General features: G+C 41.9%; 2 protein-coding genes across 12 annotated transcripts in view; one reads left to right on the top strand and one right to left on the bottom strand.

The window, feature by feature from the left end:
- SON (SON DNA and RNA binding protein) overlaps positions 1–7,697 on the top strand; it is a 41,550-nt gene extending 33,853 nt beyond the window's left edge. For 9 of the 10 annotated variants that reach the window (XM_049834908.1, XM_049834898.1, XM_049834903.1 and 6 more), the window contains 4 exons: positions 106–253; positions 4,178–4,246; positions 4,333–4,448; positions 5,011–7,697. In XM_049834908.1, the coding sequence (XP_049690865.1) occupies positions 106–253; positions 4,178–4,246; positions 4,333–4,448; positions 5,011–5,169 (492 nt within the window). In that variant the 3' untranslated portion in view covers positions 5,170–7,697. Of the gene's footprint in view, positions 1–105; positions 254–4,177; positions 4,247–4,332; positions 4,449–5,010 lie in introns of those variants that run through there. The other variant, XM_049834907.1, reaches the window with a different exon arrangement.
- Positions 7,698–10,391: 2,694 nt separating this feature from the next.
- Positions 10,392–17,629, bottom strand: DONSON (DNA replication fork stabilization factor DONSON). 2 transcript variants are annotated; one of them, XM_049834919.1, is made up of 10 exons: positions 16,371–17,629; positions 15,882–15,962; positions 14,462–14,665; positions 13,915–14,093; positions 13,237–13,415; positions 13,015–13,138; positions 12,793–12,894; positions 11,944–12,142; positions 11,058–11,273; positions 10,392–10,770 (listed from the first exon to the last, which is right to left on the bottom strand). In XM_049834919.1, the coding sequence occupies exons 1-10, from the start codon at positions 16,635–16,637 to the stop codon at positions 10,633–10,635; spliced, it is 1,689 nt and encodes a 562-aa protein (XP_049690876.1). In that variant the 5' UTR covers positions 16,638–17,629; the 3' UTR covers positions 10,392–10,632. The 2 variants fall into 2 exon arrangements, with proteins under 2 accessions (XP_049690876.1, XP_049690875.1); XM_049834918.1 differs by having other exon boundaries at positions 15,870–15,962.
- Positions 17,630–18,030: the final 401 nt, after the last annotated feature.

Raw genomic sequence — 18,030 nt, forward strand, 5'->3', positions numbered from 1 at the left:
TGTTAGAAACATTTTTTTGTTAGAAACATTTTGGAAGCTCCCATTTACTTTTTAAAATCCCAGTGCTAACTTTAGGACTTGTTTTACTTTTCTTTTTCTGGATAGGATCAGTTCTTAAGAGCAGCCCCTGTAACTGGAGGAATGGGAGCTCAGCTGATGAGAAAAATGGGCTGGAGAGAAGGAGAAGGGCTTGGCAAAAACAAAGAAGGCAGCGTTGAGCCTATTATGGTCGATTTTAAGACAGATCGAAAAGGTAAGCCCTTCCTTAAATGTCTTATGGCAGTATAAACTTCTCATGTCTGTTTTGGAGATAGGCAAAACAACTCCAAAGTAGTAACCTTTTTCTGGGTACGGCTTCACTGTAAAAATTAACAGAATGATGTAGATTATTTTGGTACTAGTTTTCCAAGCCCTGGATTATGTATATAGGCTTTGTCCTTATGCCTGTGAGCTCTTCCAGCTGTTCTTTAACTTTCCCTAACCTTCACCTTCCATTTTTAAAAGTGCTTCTCAACGGTTCTTAAACTAGGGGTGTGCTTCAGTTAGATATATGGAGAAGGCAAGGATAGGGAAATGAGTTGTGGAAAAGCCATTGCAGTTGGTCTAGAGAAAGTGGCTGAAGCAGGAATGGGGCAGGGTAGAAGACCAGATAGCTCAATCAGTTTTAAACTGGGGTGAAGGACAGCAGTGAAGGCTAGAGAGTTGAGTTACTGCTGCCTTTCAGCTGAAGTCCTGACATGAATAGACTGTCGTGCATGGTTGGCCATCTCACCAGCATATTCAGCAAGAGTTCTGTTTCCAGAATGAATGTTTATGAAAATTTTCCACCTGAAATACCTATACAAGCTGTAACCATTTTAAATACAAGATGCAGAATTTCAGCCATCAGAATTTATGATCTAATTATTCTATTACACATGTTGCAAAAAAAACCCCAATTCACCAACTGTGGGAAAACAAACTCTTACTGTTGTTCTCCTAAATATTTTTTAAAAACTGGGAGCCTTTAATATATATTAAATAGATCACATCTAATATTAAAGCATGAAACTACTTTGACTTACGGGGTTGTGCTAGCTTTTGTCAATGCTCATAACTGAGTCTGGAATAAAACAAAGCATATAAATGCAAATCTTGTGAAGTTCATTTGCAGAGATGCTGTTGGAGTTGGAGGAATCTTTAGGTGTCAAAATTGCTAGTTCTCAATATAGACATAGTTCAGTTTTGCTCAGGTGACCAAGCTAGCAGTGAAAATATAATTTAAACATTTAAATATTAAATGCAAAGAGGTAGAAGAGAAGGCAAGCCTATGTTATGAAAATATCCATTGCTTTCTAAATTCTAAAGACCTTCTAGCAGCATAATATGGTTTTATAAATAGAGAAGTGCAACAGTCTCAAAGTACAGAACACAATAATACATAGTTGTTTTAGATAAACAAGGAGCAAACTTGCTTTTCAGTTGTTTCTTCTGTGCAACCTTTCTTTTTAAAGAAAGAAGGAAGAAGAAAAAAACCAGATACCTGGTGACAGAGTGATTGCTAAGAAAATCTTTGAAAAATGTTTTGTTACTGTTACGTAGTTACTGTCATCATTGTAGACGTTGTCTTGTAAAGTTCTGACTGCTGGTAAGAGTTCCTTCCATTTAGCTTGGTTAATATCGGTCAGGGAAAATTGATATCAGACGGAAGAAATTGAACAGTCAATTTCAGTATTATTTTCTCAAGCAGCCTGCATAACATAATGATAGATTATTGTGGTGAGGAGGGAAGAGTTAGCTCTGTTTATTATGTTGCTTGCTTCTTGTCACATCATAGGAAAGAGGCAGTATTGCTGCACAACCTATGAACATTTTGAACATTAAAAATATTTTGGTGATACACAGCTATGTTGCAGCTCAAGTTTCCAGCTCTAGAAGTGTGCTCCAGGGTCCTCATGTGGTTTCTGATATAAGTTTCCTTAATGCCTGCACAATTTGATACCAAAGTTTCAAGCATCAAGCCCTAAGTAAGGCCTGAGACAGGATCAGGTCCTCGTTGTGCTGGGCATTCTGTAACAGGTAGTTTGCTTGTTCTGCTTCTGAATGCTCAGTCTTCATTAAACAACTGAAAATGTTAGATGGAGTTAAAGGATGCCTCTTCCTGGCATGTGATAGATTCATCTGAAAATACTGATAACCTCAGTGATGGCTGGGCTTTGCTTTAATATCATAGTTTTTAAAATATGCGATTATTATATATGCAATTTTATCTGATAATTTCCACAAAAAATCTAAAGGTGTTCAGTGTTGATAAAGAATACTTCTTAATGTTGAGCCAATCAAGTCTGTAATATGGGGAGACAACTTGCATTATAAAGCAGCAGCATGTTTCATGCATTACAAAGAAGCAAGTGAACAGTGATTATACATTTATGATGAGCAGCTGAAAAGCTTCTTCAAACTGTAGTGTTCTTTGATGGTTAAATGTACAAGAAGTCCGTCTTTTTTTTTTTTTTTAAAGTTCTGTGAGAGGTTTAAAGAAAAGTCTGAAATTTTTAAAAGTTGTCTTATTTATTACCAAGTAACCCATTTTTGTTTTGTAAGGTATTTTTTTAACACATTTTAAGAACTTAGCCCCCAGATAAAATACTACTTCTAGATACAGGAACAAGCAGTTTGCTAAGGAGTTACTCAGTAGACTGCACTAAGACATGAACGAAAAGGTTTGCCTTTACTATAGCTTTCGCTTAGACCCTGTATTTTCCAGAGTGAGTGAGATCTGTAGTCCTCTCACAGAGAGTGTTGAAACCAAACTTTCTTGAGCTTTGCTGTCAGCCAAGTAAATTGTTGGGTTCTCTGTGTTCAAAGAAGCTTGGTCCATCAGCAGAGCTTGTTGGAGTCCGTTGCAGGGTTTTTGAAAAAATCCCTCTTGAGGTACCAGGGACAAGATGTGGAAGACAAGCGTCAGTGACTTAGAGTGAGAGAGGCACAGTATTAATGTGGAGAATGACACAAGAATTTTTTTCTTTGGAAATCTTTGGTTATTTTGGATATAAAGTTCTGTAAGGGGGGGGGGGGGGCGGGAAGAAACTTTGTTTCAGTGATTGTTGTCTATGAGGGTTTCATGCCACTTGAGAAGTCCCTACTTAGGAGCTGCATGAATATTAGGATGAAAGTCTGTTAAGGAGGGAAGGATTTTCTTTTAAAGCAAAACAAAATAAAATGCCAAGCAAAAAAATCTGAAGGAACAGGAAGAAATTGGAAACAATTGCAGTATCTCCCTGTCTTTATTCACCAAAGTCAGGAACAGAAACAAATTGAGGTAAGAAACAAAGTCATATTGAAGGATTAAAGTCTGAGAAATTCTGAAAAAAGTGTCAGGTATTTTGTTTACGAGTATTTAAGGTAATGGCAAAATGAATGGAAAGAAACTTGAGTCACTTCATAAGCATGGCGTTGTTACTGGCATTTGATACTTTTTTGGCAATCGTTAAATTTTATTTCTTACTCTTGTAAGATTTTTAAAAAGAAAAATGTTCAGCTTCGTGTTTCACAGTGACTTCCATTGGAACTTGTGCTTTTTGTATTGACTTGGGGCCCACCTGCACGCTTTTTTGTTACTTTATATTCAGATGTGATTGAAGTCATGGTAATTGGGCTGTGAACTTGCATGTCAAGGATAAATATTTGAATGCTCTTAAATAAAGAGAGCACATGTTATAAGAACATCACTGCGTTATTTGTATCATAAAAGGACATACTAGGTACATTATTTACTGTTTTATGGAAATACTTCAAGTGCTTAGTATGTTAGAGGCAAACCGTTAAGGTAGTGGATGACTTTTGGGTTGCACAAAACAAATACTGAATGAGAGAATGTTTTAAAGTTTCTCTCTTGTTCAGTGTTTCTCCAAAGAAGGCACAGAAGCTGAAGGTGTTTCCCAGCTTGCATAATGCTACTCAAAGTTTTCTTCTACCTGGCTTCTTAAGAGTCTTCATAGAGCAGTCGAGAAGAATGTTATGTGTAGTGTGGAGGGGAAAAAAATGCTGGATGAAAGGGAGGTCTGAAAGACTTCTGAAAAGAAGTTGTATGCTGTCTCCAGGTTTCATCTCCACTGATACATGTTATTGCTTTGCTGATGAGAATAAAGAAACCAGATGGGAATCATAAATGTAAACTTTATTGTGTTTTGTTTAGGGCTTGTTGCTGTGGGAGAGAAGGCACAAAAAAGATCTGGACATTATGTTGTGATGAAGGATCTTTCAGGTGAGATTCTTACTTGTCTAAAAAAGTCATTTAAAATTATTGCTTTGATAGCAGCATTGAAATTTCAAATGCATTTTATCTTTAAGGTAAACATCCAGTTTCTGCGTTGATGGAGATCTGTAACAAAAGAAGATGGTCACCACCTGAATTTGTGTTGGTGGATGATAGTGGGCCTGATCATCGCAAACACTTCATCTTTAAGGTGCGCTTGAGTTCCCTTGTTTGCTGTTCGTTTCTCTATTAAAGGTGATGTACATTCATGTTTATGTTTGTATATAAACATAATAAGCCACCTCCAGGGGTGGCTGAGGACTGCTAAGCAGTGTCTCAATGCTAAAATTTCAAAGTCCTGTTTCTGTAAAGGCCAAATCAGATCTCTCAAGCACATTAATCTGTAAATCCATCAAGAAACACGCTATTCCACTTCTTACTAAAATTACTAACCTTTGTGGTATCGTATTCTTGCTGTTTGCTTGCAGGTGTGGTGTTCAGCCTTACTGTTGTAAAGGTAGTGAGCAAGATTTAGTTATTCTTGTCCTTCAGTTATCTTATGAAGTGGGCTTGCTTTTTCACATAATAATCTTGTGTTAGCAGTTACTATTTGGAAATGGATGTGCTTACAGACCAGATGTGGATTTTGTCTACCGCTAAAGAGGAATGACATAGAGAATGTGCTTAAAGGAGCTGTGTAGCGCTTCTGTTTAACAGAAGTGAAGAGGCACTTTCTAACACTTTCTTTTTTCCTCCCCTTCTTTCATGAACAGGTGAGAGTCAATGGAAATGAATACAGGCCTACTTTTGCCAGCCTTAATAAGAAGCATGCTAAAGCCACAGCAGCAACTGCGGCTCTCCAAGCGATGGGACTTGTACCAAAGGAAAGCATGGTTAATACCACCATGTTTAGGAGTGCCTCACACCGCTAGATATTGTTTTTTATATTGACATTATTTCAGATAATTTTACTCTGCACAAAAATGGTATTTGCCCTTTCATGTTGTAAATACATTGGCAATTCCCACGTTGTAAAAACTGTACAGACACGTTCAGGTTTTTCTTTTGTACCATCAAAATGTATTTAAATCATACTTAGTTTTTGGTATGTTTATATTGTTTACATTAGTGATGTAATTATTTCTTAAATGACTAAATCAGACGACAGACTCTGGAGGCATCAGTAATCTAAACCCTTGTTTTAAAACTCATGCAATTTCTCTTCAATACGGAATGTTAACACTTTCATACTGTTTTGTACTATGCTGCAGTTTTCCCTGGTCTCAGTAAAGCTACTCGTGCACTTTTGCCGACAGCTGGTAAAAGGTCATGCGGCTTACCTTAGTCTAGTCGAGGCTGGCGTGTACTGCTGGACAGATACTGGGCCAGTACTGTGACCCCTGTGAGAAAGCGTGCAGTGGTAGCCCTGTTGTACAGTGTTAGCGCTGCAGCTTCTCTTCAAATTTTGTTTGGGGTTTAACTCGGTGGTGCACTGCGACTGGCCATACAGCCCATAATACTCTAGGACATACGTGATTAGGCAAAAGACTTGGCTTTCAAAGGGATGGCAGAAAGTCCAGCAATGGAACCGATGAGACTTGCAATGTAAAGGTGACTCTCCCTGCATGTTCTAAGAAGGGAGATGATGGAGTTGTCTATTCCAAACAAATTAACACACTGCCTGATGTTGATTGTATGAATTTGTGGTTAATGTGAATTTTAAACTCTAACAAATCTACAACTGGATTCGGGGGGGAGGGAGGGGATAGAATGATGCTTAAATTGTTGTACCCAACTTGGTCAATAAAGCAGCACAAGTTCATAATCTTAATCACTGGTCAGTAAACAGTAATTAAAATGTATGCCAAAACAACTTTTTGAAGAAACGCACAGTATAGAAGTATGCTTTATGAAGATTATCAACAGCTGTTAGGGTTGCAGAATCAGTTCTAGTCATTTTTGGTTGCTTTGGACTATTACGAAATTAACTCCTTGGGCTTAAATTTTCCATAATGGTACTCTGCCCTCAAGGAGACAGCCTGATCCAGAGTTTTGGCAGTTTGACAATGGAGAGGATGTAGAAGAGCTTTTCCTTCTTCTTTTTCTTTCTTTCTTTTTTTTTTTTTTTTTTAATTTAAGAAGTATTAGTATTTTAGCTATGCGCACTTTGAATTGGAAAGGGCATTGTATACCTCTTGCCAGATTTATCTTGAGTTACAAGCAGATTGCCAGGATTTACAGAATCTAGTAGTTCAGGTGTTTATTTCAGAAAAGTCTTCCTGAGGTCTCTGTGTTACATCTGCTGACCACAGCTTCATCTGGGACAGGAATAAAATACAGTTTGTACGCAGTAAGGCTGTGCACTCACCTAAAGTGAGTGACCTTTGCAATGGTAGTAGGAGCGTGGAGGTGAAGAATTACTAGTACCTCTTCTTCCACAAAATAAGGTGACTTGTGTGTATTCTGTCAACTGTTACGGAGCGAGGTGTCTGTCTTTGCCCTAAAGGGACAAGGATCAATGTCTCATGTTGTGTACGGCAGAGAAATGGTATTTGGTTCTCCACCACACACTTCAGAGAAATAAAGCCCCTTATTAGTCTGTCAAAGCGCTCTAGAAATGCCTAAGTTAATCTTAATTTTCATGGACATAGTTGTCTTTAATTAAACTTTTTTTCCCTTTGGCTTCTCGCCTTCAGTCTTTGACTAAATATTTGAAGATCTCCTTGCCTCATTTGTTGAACTAGTTGGAAGGTGTGTATAAAAGGCCAAAAGTAAACATGATGGTACAGCAATGGAAAGATCTACTGTGGGAGAACTGGGTATTGTATCTGTCTTAGCTAAAGTCTGGCTTTTTGATGTACGACTTCAAGTAATTAACTCGGGATGTGGGAGCAGCTCCAAATCAGACTTGTATTTAAATGTCTGGTTTGATAGAGGTGTAACATCAGAGATGTTGATCATTCTGTTTAGTCTATGGTGTCCATGTCAGCACTGGTTTCACAGCTGTACAGTATCAAATCTGGGAACATACAATCTCTTGTACTTGTCATTTTGTTCTTTTTTTGGTCTATATTCCCCATGTATAATGTAAAGATACATGTTGTCTTGCAGCAGCAAGGAGCAGATGAATTCAGTCCCATTGAAGACTCCATTTACAAAATAACTATTTAGGCAAGTTCTGGATTTCTTGCCTTAAAGATGTGGTGCTGTATGTGGATTTAACCTTTGGTCTTAAGGAAGACTTAAGAAAAAAATTAAGGTCTGTCATGCCCTAATTATGACACTTCTTGATTTTGAGGTTTCTCTTTTAGTTTCATTCCTTTTTGTTTAGAATGATACATGAATCTAAAGCTAGTGCAGCGATGTGCTTCTGTTAAATTTGTAAATTTGAATTGGTTTGAGTGTCCTTTGCATGCAGGAATAGATAAGTAGTGATACATTAAAAAGAACAACTAGGAAACACTCTCTTGGAACCTGGTTATTTATGCAGCACTTCAGCTGTCTTAAAGGTGAATAGTCTGTGACTCCTGATGGAAGGCATGATCTCTTTGGCTGTTGGATTTCCTTTTGCTGCAGAATTATTTTCCTAGAAGTAATCTCGCTGAAAGTGCTCCTGACTTCCCTGTGGCGAGGATGATTTTGAAACAGGTGCCCAAGAACTTTGTAGCCAGCTTCCACCAGAACGATTTCTTGGCAGTCTTCCCATTAGTAGTTTTTAAATAGTTAGGGCTGGAGGAGCAGGAAGGTGAACTTCCTACGCCTGGGAAAATTTGAAATTGCCTCTTAAAGTGCAAAAACTATATGAAGTCTTAATGCTGCAGTCTCTCTAGCTCTTCCAGACAAATCACAGTCATGATGAAAAGCCACCCATTTGGACAGGTTAAATAAATAAATCTTCGTGCTCTACAAGCATCTGGAATGATGGTAGTATTTGCTGAAAATACCTTTAGGTGGGAAGAGCAGCAGACTGGGGAGCATAATGCTGTAACTTTTGTAAGGAAAGTTCACTGGAGCCGAGTATGCTTCAAGAACAGCACTGAATCCCAGAGCTGTAAGCAACTGGAATATGCTTCTGAAATTACAGGCGAAGCTATGACTTAAAAACCAACAGGCAGTTTACAGTACGAGGAGCTACGGCTCCAATGATGGTGCAAAGCACGTGATAAAGAATTTGGTGGTGAATTTCTGAAATTGCACCACTCCAGATAATTTTTTTTAAATTACTGCAAGCTATTAGGTGGCATTAGTGTTTCTTCATAACTCTCACATGCTAGCTGTGAAAATACAAACTGGAACTGAAATTAATAGTAATTATTGTATTTCTTGGAAACAGATAGGCGTAAGTCCACGTAGCAGAATGGTTATTGGCTTGATTAAAAGTGCTTACCCATAGAGGCAGCTACAGAATTGCTTTTTCCTATTGCTTTCAGTAACCTGTTGCATGTGCTAACATGCTCTGCAAGGAGGCCAGTTCCTCAAGCACACGCTCTGGAGGTGCTGCCTGTTTGAGAGCTGGTGGGCTCTGAGCTCATGAGCAGCTTTCAGAAGGGCTCACCTGCGTGACAGCAGGGGAAGCGTCACTCCGTGCAGTGCACCTGAATGTGGCGGCTGTGAGAACCGCTCTTGCTGACCTGTAGCGCTGGGCTAAAGGTCAGTTGACAGCAGACTGCAACGCCCTGTAGTGGAGGCTATGATGGCTGGAGGCAGCCAAGCCAGATAAAAAAGGCACCGAGTTAACTGTTAACTCTCTCAAAATGTTACTGGAAACAAAAGCGTAGCTAACACACCAGCTGCTCTAGAAACCCAGTCTTCTGGTGTTCCCCACAATGACATTAGCACTAGATTTTCGCTCTTGCTGTCTGATGCTAATCAAAGGGGAAAAGTTCCGTAACCTGCTTCTAGATTAGTTAGGGAGAAGCGTAGAGATTAATTGAAGTGGGATTGTACTACCCTGAACTCCACCAGAAACAGAGTATTTGACATTATCAAAAGTAATTCCTAAGGTGCCTTCTTCCATCATAAGAGAGGGACTTACCCTTCATCTAGGTTTTCTAGATGTTGTCTTGTTGAGTGTACAGCTGACGTAGTGTCATGGTAGTTACTGTAAAGTAACAAATGTAAACATGAAGTATTCCAGAGTAAGTGTATATGTGCTGTATTCTTGGGATAGGATACTTCTGGTGGTGTCACTATAAAGTAACTGAAAGGCAACGGAAGCTTTCATCATGCCTCCATCTGCGTAACCTCTTTAGGTGCCCACATTTTTAAGTTTACAGGTTGTTTCCTCAAGTAAGATCTGGCTCAGTCTAAGGTTACTGTTTTAGAATCGCACATTCTGAGGTGGGGAGCAGAGTGGCACTGTAGTAAGGATGAGGGTAGTGGACCACAGCGCGTGACCACTGCTTTATTTTCTGTGCAAAATACAGTTGAATTAGAAATCTTGCTGGAGTGCACAAGCATGATGGTATTCTACATCTTGTTATTCAGATTTAGTAGTGTCTGCTGCAGTAATCTGATCACCTAATAGCTGTGTAAAAAGTGACATACATGCCTCCAAACTAACAGCTTTGACTACCCGAAGTGAACCAGACTGCATGAAACCTGCTAATAGCTTCTGCTATTGCTATGCACAGAGTCTGGTCAGCAGCCCTCTGCTGCCTCTCATTTTCTCCATCTATCTTTGATCAGGTGCCACAACTATTTCATTGCTCCAACTTGTTCTGATTCAGCAGGCTACTGTTTATACAAATTGCTTCTTAAAAGTCTAGCTCATTTTAACATAAGTGGGAATAGGAATTTTAGCAGCTATGCCAAGCAGTTCTGAGGAGTCAACCTTTTAATCTAATGTGGCTGCACGCAGAACTCTATGCTTGTGTCCATCTGACTTTCATCTATCTTTGTGGAGTTCAGAGCTGACTCTAAACTAAGCGGTGCAACATAGCAGCAAGAAGCTATCAAGCTTCTAGCAAGGTGCTGTAAGCAGTCTTGGAAGGGGTTTCGCCAAGAATTGCACCCATTCAAAATGGTTACAAGTTACCTCACAGAGCAGTAGCAGAAATTCTGTACTCCAGAATAGAATTTGCATGTGCATGAAGAATACAGACCTTCCGGACGCAAGTCAGACCAATAAACCAGATAATGATGTTTTGTCAAGTTTTATTTAAAAAAGGCTTCCTAAAATACAAAAGGAGATGTCCAAGGCCTTCTCCTTCATTTCCTTTAAAAGTCCTTTGAAGTGTTTTATGATGGGTGATGTGCAATAGTTGTAGTCTGTGATGTGCAACTAGATTGTATCCCTCCCGGTACTGCATAGGTGCTGCCCATGTAGAACCCAAATGAAGTACAGCAACTGCACACCAGAGACCATTGTCTTCCATTAAATGGAACTAGCATACCTAGGACTTCCAGGTGTAAGCATAATCCTTCATTTCCAGAAATCGGATGGAAGATTTTCCCAGTGTTGGACACTGACTCAGTTGATCCAAAGTCTTAGGATGCAGTCCAGATGTAGGAAGATCATTGTGTATGGTTTCCTGTGGAAATTCACATGAGGAAGAGAGACATGGAATAGGTATTTGTTTGAAATACCTGTAGTTCTTAATGTTTATTTGTGTACCTCTGGGGAACTCCTGAAAAGCTAGTTTTCCGATTATTCCATTTCTGAGGCAATGACAAGCCACAGGGACTGCCAGGTGGCGATCACAAGTCATCGGGTGTAAACCCACATATTACGGGAAGGTTTTGCGTCACTCAGCGTCCTATGGTTTGTAATAAAGATACTATTCCTAACAGGAAAGATTGTCTCTGCTAGTTTCCTTACCTTATTTAAGGCAGGGCTTGCGTTGTCAAGACCAGTGTTAAACACAGCGGTTGGCTCATGTGTATACAATACAGCAGAGAACGCTCCCCTCTGTGCGGACTTGAGCAACATGGTCAGTGAATGGAGGGAGTGAGGCATGATGGGGCCTACGATCTCCAAACTGAATATATCCTCATACGCCAAGTGAACCCTGGCTTTGGCATTTATACTTCGAGCCTAAAGAAAAGGCCACATAGGATTAGTTTTTGACACACCAAATCAAGTCCTAATTTTAATTTACTTTAATACTGCAGTGGCACTGTCCCATTAAAAGCTCAAAATACTTTTCTGTATTGCTAACTTACTGTTCAATGCATGAGTATTATGATGGTTTTACCGTCTTTGTAACAACTCCTAAAATGTACCCACTGTGATATGCAGGAATGCTATGCAGTATGAAGAAAGTTAACTGCAGAAGAACAGTATGAACTACTCTGGTGGAAGAAAACTGCACTACCTGTATTAACAGCATATCCTTTAGTACCCATCATCCCTTTAAAGTAACAGGTGGTAAGCCATCGTTCAGAGGCTCCCTTGTTGCAAGCAGCTGTGATAGTTTGAGACCCCATAAGATCTCAGGAGAATCTTTAATATCTGGGAAGTCTGCTTAACCTTCTTTATCAGGGTGTCAAGAATGGATATACTGGGATTTCAGTTTAGCATCATAGATCTATGTGGGTAGAGATGATTTAGGAGGCAGTCTGTATTGCGGTCAAAATGCTCACTCAGGCTATAGCAACAAAAATTACTCTGCGGTACCTGAGGGAAACTATACAAAGTCAGTGTCTAATCTGCTGAGTGAAGAAACAACTCTATCAAAAAAAATAGAGACAGTTGTGTTACTTACTTTGAGTGTTTGCATTGTTCCACCTCGGAAAGCAACAGGGGACAACAAAGTTGGTGGAAGCCCTGTTTGTGGACCTGCAGCAGCCACTAGGCTCTTACAGTTTATCAAGAAGTTCAGCAAGGTGAATGTGTTTGTTCCTTTCACTAATGCAAGGGATTCAGGTTTGTGATCCATCTGCACCTCATGCTTCTCCTTACGACTATATTGACTGGAGTCAAAGAAAAACCACAAGGATATGAAAAGCATCAATGTACCACAGGAAGAACTGGAGCAATGCAACTCCAGGAGAAACCCCCCTAGCCCCCTCTGACCAATCACGTCATTTAAACTAACAAAACCAAAAAAACCACCAAGCTTTACATTAATCCAGATTTGTTCTTCCAATATTAAGCAGCATCTTTTGGTTCCTCTGAAACATGTACAGGATCTCAGCAACAGCTGTTCTGGTCTACAGCTGTGTCCCTACTACACCACACTACTTCCAAGTGTAAACCTAGCCTACAGGAACATACAACCTTTTCTTTAAAAAAAAAGAAACAATCTAATGAGTCTTTCCAGTGAACCTAGATGTGAGCTGACACAATCAGTTTTTGACCTAATGGATCTTACAAAGTTACATTAACAATTCACAATGGCTTTTCCTTTCAAGAAGAAAAGCATCTAGAAATACTTGTCATAAAGAAACTCAGAAAGACATGCAGAGTCTCTTAATGTGCAGCAATGCGAGAATTAATGTTTGGAAATAAGTTCTCAAAAGCTTTTACAAAACTTAAACTTATACCCCAAAAAGATAACATCTGCACAATTTTCCAGTGTCATACATCTTGATGTGCAAAAAAAAAAGGATACAGTTTAATAGAAATAGCATCTGGTTTCTTAACCTTGTCTTGGACTCCCATCTCCTCAAGCCAAGAGAAACTTTCATCATCGTCATCGCTTAGCGCTGGTTCCCTGGGAAACACAGAATCAGTGTTAGGAGGGCAATACTTCCTACGAAGGTTTTCCAAATAGAATGTGCAGGAGTCTGTAGATGGCCTGGAATTCTAGCATTGTAGAAGACTTATTACATACTCTCTGTCTTCCATGCTGTCGCCCACTTTGAGGCTGTTAGCAACTTCTGTTTCCAAATTCACTTCAGAGTTTTTCTGTTTCCTGGTTCTACATTCTTCTACCAAAGGTAAAGAAAACTCTATGCCTTGAACAGAGGAGGAAAGAAAGCAATGACTGGTTTTGTAATACAGCTAACGCACTTTATCATTTATTCAAATCATAGTTGGACTGGTTTCACCTTACCTTCATTTCTCATGGCTTCCCTTAAACCTCTAGTTGTGGGAGAAATTACAGCTGTGATAACGTCACTTCCCACAAGACCAGCTGCACGGAACAGGACAGTAAACTGGTAGGTACATACATAGAAGTAGGGACACAGCTTGGCTTTGAGCAGATTGTACAGAGAAGTAAAGCTGACAGACCTGCAAATTAGAATAAAACAATTCTGTAACTGAAGTTAATTCTTTGCCATTGACACATCAAACTGGATTTGGCTGGGTGGTACTGATGTGTACTCTGCACAGGTTTGAGAGCATATTGAATGATTAGCCAGATTTTCAGATGTGCTCAACATCTAGGAAGCTGCACTCCTCTGAAACGCAGCCTGTTTGTGAGTACGATGCTCTTCCAGCATACTTGCTTTCTAGTACATGGGTTTACATGAAGCATCAAAGGCAAACTGCTAACAGGATTTATGGAAATCTACGCAAACTGACAGCTAGGATTGGAGAAGGGCATTTAACACAAGAAGGTAGCTTTAGTCTTATATTTCCTTAACCTGGTCCTCAAAACAATGAGCATTCTAGCTGGGGAAAAAAATAATTAAAAAGCTTCCTCATAAAAATGGAAAGAACTTGTGCATTAATTAAAATCCCATTGTCTTAATCTTACTAAAAACATCAGTTGTTTGGTTTCACTTACCAGTCACTCATTAGCACTTGTTGCAAGGCTTCATCCTGTGACCAAGGACTAGCTTTTCCAGCTATTTTTCTATCTGCTCCAATCCGAGGAAACAGCTGCAGCCATGGCAGTGAAGGGTGAAGCCAGTAAACAAGGCTTTGCTGAAAGGCACAACGCAGTTCTGTCGACAGTTTTGGTTCCTAGATGTCAAAAAAGCATTTTATGAGGACAGTAATGCTTTACTTCAGGCAGAATTACAAGTGATGGATTAAAAAAATATTACATTAGATACTGAAAAAAAAATCCCAGGCTTGTGAATAAGCCAGACTGAAGAAAAATGGACAGCAACTGGCAACTGCTCCACAGTTACATGACTGCTCGCTTAACACTGTTTGCCACTATAGGTACAAACCGTGGATGGAATTAGATTAGTAGTCTAAATGAGCCTTATTCTTAATGCAAGACCGAAACAGAATCAAGCCTTCACTGCCAGCATGTTTAAGGAAAGGTGCAAAGGTACATTCTGCTTTCTAAAGCTGGAGCTTTGATCTGCCCTCCGAAGTATTACCTGTACGCTCTGTGGCAAGTTTGTTTCTATAGCTCTACAATGCTGAGCAAATCCTTGAGCTTCCTCTTGTGCTTTTAGATGTTCTGCCCAGGTAAAAGGTTGGGAAGAAGTAAATAAAAGTCGTGTTTTAATACTCCAGTCTGCAGGAAACTCATGTCTTGGTGAGGGGGGAACTTCGGGTACAGCAACAGGTAAATGAAGGTCCTTACAAAACAGAAATAGCATCACTTACTTAACCACCAGAAAATTACCACACCACCCCCCCCCCCCCCCCCCCCCCATAGCTACCTATTTATATTTTAGCATGGTTAGGTCTCCTCCCATGTTGATTTAATATACCTTTCCTGGCAGGCAGACTGGATACTGGACTATAGCTATTACATGTAATGTCTTTTGAGTTTAGTAGCCTAGAAAAAGACAAGTTAAACCTGTCATCTCCTGCATGTTTTTCTCCAATTCAGTGCAACAGCAAAAATGCCTAGCTCATTTTGATCCTAAGGAAGTACTCACATTAAGTTAAGAGACATACTTAAAAAAAAAAGCTTTTGCAGGCATATTTCCTGGATTCCAGGTTACACGGAGTTTGACTGTTCAAAGGCACAGTTTATACTGAACTGATTGTTTTAGTCAGTAACAGATTCTAATAGAAATACAGCATTATATTGCTTATAAAAATGCAGAAGGGTGTTTTCATTCACAGAAGTCTTTCTAAAAGTCATAAACTAGGAACAGGTAAAAGGATGAATGACTCAACAAAAGAAAACTTAGCCTGAACTTTATGAAGACAAGAATTTACATGCCAAAACAGTTATTTCATTTCGCCCTCTCTTGGCGATTGAAATGTCAGGCACTTCCTAGAGGATGCAAAAAAACCCCACTGGGGAGCTCTAGGACCGTTTTTTCTCTTTGAGAGGTCATTTTCCTATTCTGCTAAGTCAGTTTGAACTTAAGTTTCCGAACTTATGACAACGTTAGACGTTGTCTGCTTTAAACTCTCTTTCGAGGACTAGTTTTCAGGTGTTGTCTCCTTCCTATGTGCCTGGTCAGGTTGTTTGTTCCCTTTCCGTAGCTGTATAAAAGACTGCAGGAGATGTATCACTTTGAAGAACATCCTTATCTCGGCAAAATATAAAACTAAGAAACAGAAGAATTATAGTAAACATGGCAATAAAACTGGAAGAAGACAACAACCTCTGTCTACTAGAACTCCAACAGTAGCAATGCCAGGCAGAAGGCTGACTTTTAAAAGATCGGCACCGTTAACAGCGAACGTCAAGGCAATTCAAGAAATTTCCTTGAACGCTGACGTTTTAGCGCATCACTTTATACAGAGACGGGCCACCAAACACCGAGCTAAACACTTTCAGCTTTTTCTGTGAACCGAGAACAGCTAAAAGACGTTTTTTACGCCGTTTCGTACATCGGTCGGGGCGAGGACGTTGCTTCTTTCAGAGGGCTCTGCTCTCCTGGCGGGCTTGTCTTCGCCAACAGCCTCCAAGAGCTGAACGAGAGAGGAGCGTAAGATGCAGCACAGACAAGAGCCAGGTCGATAGTTTAAGAAGAGACGCCCGCTGCAGTGAGGTTTCCACAGCGGGACGAAGCCCGCCCGTGCTGCCACCCACCCCCCCCCCCGCCCCTCCGGGCGATCGGACGGCGCCTCCGCGGCCAAGCGCCGCGGCCGGGTCCGATCTGCGGCAGAGCTGGGCCGGACCCGGCCGGGACCCGGCTCTGTGGGCGGCAGGGAGCTCCGGGTCGCCTCAGGCCGATGGCTGCCGGCGCCCCCTCTCTGCCCGCGGGGCCCTTCCCCCTTCCTCCCCTCGCCGCTCCGGCCCCACCTCGTCATGGGGGATGGGGGGGGGGGGGGGGGGGGGAAGAGAAACCCGCCGGCCACCGCGGAGCCCGGACCTACCTGCCAGAAGGACGCTGCCGAGGGGTTCCCGCCCGCCGGCGGCCGCCGGGCCCGCTCCGGCGGCTGGGGGGTGCCGGCCGCCCGCGGCGCGTTGTCCAGGCTGGAGAAGGGGTTGCGGCGGGGGGGCGCGGAGGGGGCCCGCGAGCCGCAGGGCGGGGGAGTGGCGGCGGCGGGCTCGCTCCTCCGCAGCCGTTTGCGCTTCAGCCGCAGCATGGCCGGTGGCTTCTTGAAGCCGGGCGAGTAGCCGGGCACGGCGGGGGCGGCCATGGCCTGTCGGCGCGGAGGTGCCGGGCGGGAGCCGCAGTCCCGGCTTGGCGCGAAGAGCGGCGAGCTCCGCCCCTGGGCGGTGCGGGGGGAACCCGGCGGCCGCCGCCATTTCGTCCGGCCCCCGGCGGGTCTGTGAGGAGACTGCTCCTCCCGCCAGGCCCGGCGACTCGCCGCCGCTGGCCTACCGCCGCTCAGCGCCCCGCTTCGGCTAGTAAATAAGAAAAGCGCTACTGCTAGAAAACGTAAATGGCTTTCTGACTCCGTGGCGAGGCCAGCCTGAACGCACTTCCCCAGTCAGGTATCGTGGTCGTCGCCACATGGCTGCAACCAGGACAAAACCCACCTGTGCTAGATACTAGATAGTCGTTCCAGTTGTGTGAAACGCGAGACCAAGCACACACTGCCTGTTCGGGGCAGAAAACTAGATTTGATGGCAATTCATGGTGCTGGCTAGGGCCCACAGGGGAGTGTTTGACTTCAGGTTCTATGGCAGAAAGGCACCAATCCCCTCACCACCAAAAAAACAGGCATAAGTTTTCAGCCCATGCTAGACAGATGATCCTCTCCAAAATACAGCTCTGAAGGCCATTAAATAAAACGCTGATGGATTATAAAACTAATCCAGATGCAAAGCTGTTTTTGAAGACACGTGGCTGCCCTTAACGGCAATCTATACATCACCCACACATCATCTGGCTGCGCGGGGCTTGAGCTCACCGGAGCAGAACCACCTGGGCGGCAGCCTGAGCTGGCAGAGCTCCTGGCGTGCCTCTCACCCTTATTAGCGCTATAGGAGACCACAGGCAGCCTTAGCAGCAAAGCACATGCGACTTTCCTGTCCAAGCTACAAAGGAAGAGGTGAGCACCTGGCAGCCTTTCTCCCCAGACACGGCGATCCTTGCTCTCACACTCAAAACTACTTTCTGCTTTCTTCTGTCAGGGGCTGTGCAAAAGAGCAAGCAATTGCTTAGGCAGCCTCATGAACCCTCTTGTTCAAGCACATGCAAATCTAAAGCCAGCATTATTAAAGAGCATTAGAAAATGCCAAGACATCTCAGCCAGCTTAACACCCAAAGAACACAGACAGGCGCTTCATAACCTGACCCAGCTGAAAGACTAAGACCACTTCAGCGATTGCTAGCCTTAGTCTATTGCACAAGGGGTTCAAAAGGCATTTATACATGTAGTTAGGAGCAATGTAGCTACTGACAAAAGATCTAGTAAAATAAAAACTATACTACAAAAATCTTTCTTCTAGAGTGTTGTCAGTGGTTGTGCCTGTTTTATTGAACCTTATTTTTAAACTCTTACTTTGTTTCCTCTGATCTACTTTGTTTTGTAAACATTTAAACTAAAATGAACCTGGGGAAAAAAAAAAAAAAGCAGCTGGGTA

This window comes from Accipiter gentilis, chromosome 32 (assembly GCF_929443795.1).
Source record: "Accipiter gentilis chromosome 32, bAccGen1.1, whole genome shotgun sequence".
In the NCBI taxonomy this organism is placed as follows: domain Eukaryota; kingdom Metazoa; phylum Chordata; class Aves; order Accipitriformes; family Accipitridae; genus Astur; species Astur gentilis.

Excerpts from the sequence above, each read along its gene's own strand:
- DONSON (XM_049834918.1), bottom strand. The coding sequence starts at position 16,637 with ATGGCCGCCCCCGCCGTGCCCGGCTACTCGCCCGGCTTCAAGAAGCCA. Across the intron at positions 14,094-14,461 it reads ACTTGCCACAGAGCGTACAG|GAACCAAAACTGTCGACAGA; the intron begins GTAATACTTCGG and ends TTTGACATCTAG. Across the intron at positions 12,143-12,792 it reads GATGCTATTTCTATTAAACT|TCGTAAGGAGAAGCATGAGG; the intron begins GTATCCTTTTTT and ends CAGTCAATATAG.